Here is a 7740-nt window from a genome sequence, read left to right on the forward strand (position 1 = left end):
TCTCTGTGCTTCCTGAAACGTTTCTCCTCGCGCTCAAAACTTCCCTCTGCTCAGATCTAATCTCCCCTCACAAGCCTCTCTGCTCGCTTGCGGATCATTTTGTGCTCTCGAATTATGGCAGAAAATGTCCCCCCCATAATTGCTTAGAAGAAGGAATGCAAGGCAGCTGCTAGCAGCTCACTGCCGGATGCCGCACAGAGCTGCAAAATCCTCCAAGCATCCATGGAGGGTCGGAGTTACTCCTGCAGCACAAGAAGAGAAAAAACAGTTTGGAAGCTGATGAGAGGGGAGGGAATATTTTATAAAGTCTTGCACATTACATCAAGCTCAATATGAAAACTCTTACAACCAGGAAACAGGCTGTAGCGCCAGTTCTCTTATACAATAAAAGGCAGTACCAACATTTTAAAAGTTCATGTAAAAAACAAGAAAACAGACAGAACACAGCTTTTTGATATTCTTGCTAGGGCTGGTGATGATGTAGGAATACCGACTCAGAAATGACCAGAGCACCACTTTGGAAGGGAGTTAAACAGTTGGTTGGAAGTTAAAGTGGCCTGTGCTCTGGTAAACATACTGTACTGTGAGGTCAAAGCTTCTCCATATCATACCTGCTGTGGGACAGGAAGAGTTTATCATTCGTGACATGTACAGTTAAAAAGGGCGGCTCAGACATCTTAAAAGTATGGTTCTGTGGAGTAGTCATGAGTGATTAGCGTATTACTGCAGAAATCAATTTATCGTTCCAGTCAGGTTTGACTGTCCCACTAAGCTAAGGTCTCAAAATTCAAGCCAGAGATTTAAACACAACGTAGTATTTTTTTATTTTTACAACACTTTCCTTTCTCGTTCAGCTACAGTTCTGGGTTTCCTGTGTATGGTTATTTTAAAAAATATTTAGTAATACCACTGATTTATGATAACTATAAATGACGTAAAAACATCTCAGACAAGTGTGGTTTAAAGGTTTAGGAACATTTGCATAAACCACAGGACTCAACCTCTGAAAGGTTACAGGAGATCTGAGCTGCAGGGTCTAAACACCGAGGAACTCCAGTTCAGTTCAAAATCGGAGCTTTGCTTTTGTTGTTTGAGGTTTTGTGGAGTTATTAAGATCCAGTAAAACTCTTACAGCTTGAAGGAATAACAAACATACTAGAACATACTAGGGATACTAGAATGCTTCATGGAAACAGTTTTAGAAACTTCTGAAGTGTCTTTCTTTTACCGCTGAATGGGTATTTAAATAGTCATGTTCCTAATTAAACCGCTTTTACTTGAACAACTACAAAATGTCTGGAAAGAAGTAATCTGATTGGTCTATGCTCCCCTCTGACTGGCTGTTAGCCTGACCATCCAGTCGCTGTAAACTACAACTGAAGTTTTCCAGCCATTAAAAAAGCCTGACCTGATTACAGTGTTGGTTTCTTTTTAATAACCGACACTGTCAGTTGTCACCAAAGTCTCAGATAACACAGGAATTACATTAGTCGCGGTTCGGATAAAAACATTTTTTTTAAAAAGCTGCTAAAAGGTATCTGAAACGCCACTAAATATAGCCACAAAGTCTCTAAGTTCAGCCGTGGCCCCAGTCAGTCTCTCACAGCAGAGCAAAGGGGACAGTGGCTGATTTCCAGACCTTTGTAGAGCTCAGAGCTCGGTTGGCTGGCCAATCAGTGGACCCCTGCTTTAAACCCCAAACCGTCCCTTTAAGAGATGAACTGCAGAGATTATACTCTACACCAGAACAAGTCTGTGATGATAAAATCATCTTCAACTCACTCCATGACCAAAGTGTTAGCATGTATTCTAGCTAACCAAATCAATCAAGGAATTTTCATTATAAAATGATACACTGCTGCTTTAATTACCTGCACACCATAGAGGAGCGAGCAGAAGCAGAGCTGACTAGTAATTATAGGAGTCAGTTTTATGAACACTTTTCTTCACATGTTCAATGATTGTGTTTTTAGAGGTGATGACAGATCAATATGGGCTGTTGAATGGTCATTCATTCATTCATATCATCTCAAAATGCTCAACAGTCTTTCCTGGCAGACAGTGATATGATAACAGGAAGGCTAAATTTGATCAAAAGCAAACACCACCCAGCCCTAGTGACTGGTGCTATTATAACATCTGATGACCACATTAACTACAGTTATCATAGTATTTACAAAAACAAGTCAAAATAGAAGAGCTTTTTGTTTTCACACAGGTAAACAAAACTAGTATTCATCCATTTCTAAGTCATCTCAAGCATCCAGAGACAAAAAACAACAGGTTCCTATCTAAGCCTTCCTTTTTCATGCTCTCGTACCAAAGTCTGGTTGTTCCTAACTAAATGGCTGCCTTCCGAGTCTTTCATTCCCTCCTCCAAAGTCCTTCCTCCAGCTCCAGCTTCTCCTCCCGTCTCTTTTCTTCCTTTCCTGGGTGGCTCTTGTTTTATAAAGGTCCCACCAACGGCCACCAGCAGCCTCTGGCTATGTTGCTGAGCTGGGATGGCGTGGAACTGTGGAAACTGCTTAGAATCCAACACGTCCTTGTACTGGATCTCAGGTCTGATCATCCTCAGACACGACATCCGAGTGGTATTGTCCAGCCCTGACTGGAGCTCATAACCCAGAATTTTAACTAATCCACTTTGGAACGGTCTAATGTTTTTGTCCCGGATCCGATGAGCTTCCACAGGCTTCCCCCCGTCCCTGAGGCACACCCGGGCCAGGTCTTCCCTACGCATCCTGAGCAGACGGACTTCTTTTTCCATCTGAGCATGACCAAACTTGTCAATTTCCTCCCAGAAGGTTTTGTTGAAGGTTTTGTATAGGTACCAATCAAAGGCATTCCACTGTCTGAGCTTTTCCCGTTGCTCCGGCGTTAAGGAAAGGTTCGGTGGCATCTTTGCTTGAACAAGCCCGCCTCTTATACCAACACCAGCGGCTGCTGCTGCTTTGCCCACCCAGGTCCCAGCCACCCCACCGGCACTGCTGGGCTTCTGCTGCCGAGCGTTCAGGCTGAAGAAGACAACGGCATCCAGTGGCCAGCAGAGGGCGTGTCTCAGCAGGATCATGGACTGGTCGAAGTACTCGGAGACAAGAATCAGCTTGAAGGTCCGCCGGATCATGTCCTCTCCAAGCCGAGCCAGCGCCAAAGAGAAATTGGCGTTGTTGTCGAGGCCAAAGTCGAACCACAGCAGGTTGCGGGCGTAGTGGTTGTTCCGTAGACGAGGGTCGTAAAATTTTTTAGGGTCGTCCGCAAACTCCCCCAATCCTTTGGCTTTCCGGAAGGCCGGGGCCACTTCTTTATAGTAGGCAAAGGAAGACTCAGCCAGAGCGACCGGGTCTCTGATGATAGAGAAGTAGAAGGTGTCGGCAGGCATCACCTTCTCCACCTGAAAACAAGAGCAAATAAAAAAGATACATTATATTAAAAAATAATAACGGACATTTCTAGGCAGTAGAACATTTTCATGATGTTGAAAAGAAAAGCGGTATGATTGATGAGACAAAAATGTCAATTAAAGCTGCAGTATGTAACTTTAATAATGATATCTTTTTCTGTTTGTTAAAACTGTCACCATGTCGTTTGTTATGAGACAGATTATCTATGAAAAGATCGAAATGCAGCAGCCAATCAGGGCCAAGAGGAGGGTCTTAATGCTGTCAATCAATTTCATGTACCCGATGCTAAATGTGCTACTAATGGACACTTGAAAATTATTTTTCCACCATCAATGATGGCTAGTCTAACTAGCCTAGCATTCAGGACAGGCTCTGCTATTGGGGAGAAGCTGTAGCGTAGCAGAGCCCCTCCTCCTGGCTCTGATTGGTTGTTTTGAGTTAGCACCGGGAGAACTGGGAGAAAAACTTGATTTATTTTTTTCACAGATTATCTGTCTTATAATAAACTGTCAGAACATAGTAACAGAATAAATATGTATTATAAAAAAAGAAAAACATAAACCTATTTTTAACCAAAGTTACATACTGCAGCTTTAAGAGTAGAGTATTATGCAATTATTATATTAGTATTATATTATACAATAGAGTAGAGTTTTATACAATTAACCTCAAGATAAACATTTATCACTATGTGCTGATTTATAAATGGTTCACACTTTGAACCTTCACACCGATAAAAATGTCAGAGTCTGTTTGAAGCAATTAGCCTTGAAATTAGAAAAAAGCATAACAAAAGTAATAAACCTAAATGACACCAACAAGTCTATGTTGGTGAGACCATCTGATGGACGAATGTATAGCTGGCTAACTCTGAAGCTTCTTCGCATCAACTGAGGCTCAGATCAGCCCTGAATCATGTCTGGCTGAGTGTGCATGTCACCAGACGGACGTCAAGAGTCACTTCCTGCTCTAGGCTCTGGAACAGGAAGTCTGAGCAGCATGGAGAGACTTCAGTTAGAATGAAGAACTTACAGATGTCTTGTGTTTTTATCCCCAAATAGTGGGATATGCAATAGTGAGTGATAAGATTACCGTTTTAGATTAAAACTGGACGAGCAAACATTTGCTTTCTGCCTTAGTTAAACAGTTCACATTGTTTCAGCGTTAATCAGGCGCCTCAGTCTACCCTCCAGTGCAGAGTTGAGTAAATAAAATATTCCAGTACAGGACAAACAGCCAATATTTGTCATATCAGCGATTGAACACATGACCTATAGTAGGATAGAAATTGTCCAATAGAAAGCTACATCTGGCAGAGCGATCTGTGATCCATAAAGCTGGAACCTAAAGGACTCCAGCAGCCAGAAAAAGAGGCAACTATTTGTAATTGGCATTCTATAAGGGTTTAAAGTGAAATCAAAATCATTTGTTTTTGTCATAAATTTATTTTAGATATATTATAAAAACCTGAATATGAGTATTAAAACAATCTTGTGTCACATCTGGTTTGTTCCGGGAGTTATTTTCTACAGATGTTTTTCATGGAGGACTCGCCCCCAAAGTGTTAAAGCTCCAGCTGTGGCTACAGGCAGCGATGCACTGAACACATGATTGTCAATAATCAATCAGAAAGCATCGGTCAGTCATGATGACCCAACCAACCATGAAGCACAGAGGCAGTTCAAGCGTAGAGATACATGTTTCTACGGTTGGTAGAGACGCTTCAACGACAATAAAACATACGTTAGGAGGGTCTTCCTAAGAAACCGTAGAGCTGACATATCAAAGCAGTCACTGCTGTCACAAGAAGTTCAACAAATATTAAGAAGCTCTGGGATGATTTCATTATTCCATCTTACCATTTCTCAGAGAGAGAGCGAACCGACATGCTGATTTCTTATTCTTATCCAACTAAATTCTACATTGTCCTCATGTTTTCTGCTCCTCTGAAGAACTCACCTCCGGCTTATTAAACCTCATGTGATTCCCCATGATGTGGAACTCGATGGCTCTGGGACCTCGGTAGCCTTTCACCCTGTGAGCGTTGAAGGGCAGCGGGTAGCCCAGCTGGTATCCCAGCGGCAAGGCGAAGCGGAGGCTGTGCTCGTCTCCGAAGCGGTACAGCATGTTGAGCACCGTGCTGCTGGCCGTCTTGTGGGTCTTCAGGAACATGATGTGAGTGTGGGGCTGACAGGAACCCAGAGACGGCCCCTGAGCATCAGGGGAAGAAAAGATGGATCGTGCAGCTGGCTGGACATTGCTGGAGAAGAGAAAAGAATTTTACACAGAGGAGATTTCAAACTGTCAGAAAAAAAATTAGGAAAGCAGGACATTTTTATAATGTTTCTTTAAATTCCATGCTTTTCCTTATTAAATGAATCATTTCATAATTTTGGTCTTGATGATTTTAACGTGTGACCTGAGGACTTAAAGCAATTCTATGTGGCATTGTCAGCATGCCACTTCATCCAACTTGACAGGAAAAACCTCCTCAGAAGCAAGATGTGAGTTTATTGAAGATTTGTACCTTTGGATCAAATGTTTTCTGTCTAAATGAAAACAAGCGGAATGTCCCAGCATTCGAACAATGCTGGGTTTAATTCATCTGGGATTGAATCAAACCCAGATGAAATCATTTCTGGATAAATTGTGGGGAAATATATCATCTGACCAAACATAAACCTGTTCTGGATTTGATGTTTGACTGGTTATTGTTGAGCCAACTATTTCACATACTGAGATTTTAAGTTTATATTTGAAGCATTTATACTCTACAAAATGAAGGACTGCTACCATCCACATTCGCATGACGAGGCCTTGTACACACGCAGCCGGGTCTTTATAAAAATAATCATCTCTGCCACATCATTAAAAAAAATAATATTGGACACACAGGATCGGTTTCAGAAAACTTTTCACCTACATGAACCCAAACAAATCCGCCCCCGAGCGTCGTTTCAAACATGCCAAAACAACAGAAATTAGAAATGTCTAGAACCGAGACATTTGGTTCTTACAGTCTTTGATGAACTGGAAGAACCATCAATGTCTTTTTTTTATTTTTAAACAGTTTTCGAGCCATTACAATGACTGTGATTGTGAAATAAAGCTTTGTGTCATGAGACCAGTCAGTACGCTGCTCTCAGACCATGTGACTCTGGTGTCACTGGTTCATAGCAGAGCTGCACAGAATTCCAGATTTTTCCATACTCCAATAAAAAAAAAAAACGCATGCAATTTTGAGAACATTTTAAACATTCAAATACAAAATATTAACCTTAAACCTGTTGAATGACAGTCAGCTCTTTTTGAACGTGGCATAAAGCCATTTCACTGATTAGGTACAAGGAATGGAGTACCCTAGACCGCATTTCGCCTCTTTAAAGAACAGTTTGTGAACTTTGGTTCATTGTTGTTGGCAAAAAATCCAATAGTCTTTTAGTGTTTAATTTAGAAAGAATGTTGTTAAGTACGATGCAACAAAAAAAAAAAAAAACACAGGTGGTGAATCTCAATGCGCAGTGACATAAATAACATGTGGTGGCGTTTTATCCATATTTTATCATTAAAATATGGATTAAACTAAAGTCTTGTTAATGCTCAGCTGTTAAATTTAAAGGTATTTTACCCAATCAGTACAGTACAATGGCAGACACAACCAGGAGAACACTTATTTTTCATTTTGGTAAAAAATAGTAGTGGAACTTGTGGAGAATTATTTTTTTCTCCATTTAGGTTCTTAATGTCAGTGAGTTGAATTCATGAATTCCATTTATTAAGACTAATATATAGTTCTGGTCCATTATCATGCAATCCTTATGGGCTAACACAATAAAATGGCACCTGACAACAGCTTCTAGTTCCTTTTGTTAGCCGTTGTGTGTCAGATTTACGGGCGTACCAGAAACGCAAATACAAAGGTTCCGTATGTATGTAAAAGAAAACGCGCTTAACGGTGTTAACAATTTTGAATGCATTAAATTCTATGTAATTTAACATCTGTTGGCACATTCTGATTCTGCTAGTTGTTTATAAATGAATACACATATTTTGACTGTACCAGCTGGTTTAATGGTGTAAAAGCTTAGCTGTACTTCAACTAAAACTACTAAACAATTACACCCGAGATACAAAAATAAGAAATATGGAAGTATGTCACATACCTTTTGTTGAAGATGACTCCCAGCAGCTGACCTGCAAAGGCAATGGCCAGAAACAGCAGAAGTGCTTTCCACATCCAAACTGGTCCCAGCCGACCACACACCAGCCACCGCAACATCCTGAGAGGAGAGGAGAAGAGGAGAGGAGAGGAGAGGAGAGGAGAGGAGAGGAGAGGAGA

The 7740-nt window shown here is 41.0% G+C and overlaps 1 protein-coding gene across 2 annotated transcripts in view; it reads right to left on the reverse strand.

Moving 5' to 3' along the window:
• Nucleotides 1-280: 280 nt before the first annotated feature.
• gal3st4 (galactose-3-O-sulfotransferase 4) overlaps nt 281-7740 on the reverse strand; it is a 26416-nt gene continuing 18956 nt past the window's right edge. For both annotated transcript variants that reach the window (XM_008434969.2, XM_008434968.2), the window contains 3 exons: nt 7565-7681; nt 5361-5661; nt 281-3391 (listed from right to left, as the gene is read on the reverse strand). In XM_008434969.2, coding sequence (XP_008433191.1) covers nt 2288-3391; nt 5361-5661; nt 7565-7680 — 1521 coding nt within the window. In that variant the 5' untranslated portion in view covers nt 7681 and the 3' untranslated portion in view covers nt 281-2287. The remainder of the gene's footprint in view (nt 3392-5360; nt 5662-7564; nt 7682-7740) is intronic.

Source organism: Poecilia reticulata, linkage group LG18 (genome assembly GCF_000633615.1).
Source record: "Poecilia reticulata strain Guanapo linkage group LG18, Guppy_female_1.0+MT, whole genome shotgun sequence".
Taxonomy (NCBI): domain Eukaryota; kingdom Metazoa; phylum Chordata; class Actinopteri; order Cyprinodontiformes; family Poeciliidae; genus Poecilia; species Poecilia reticulata.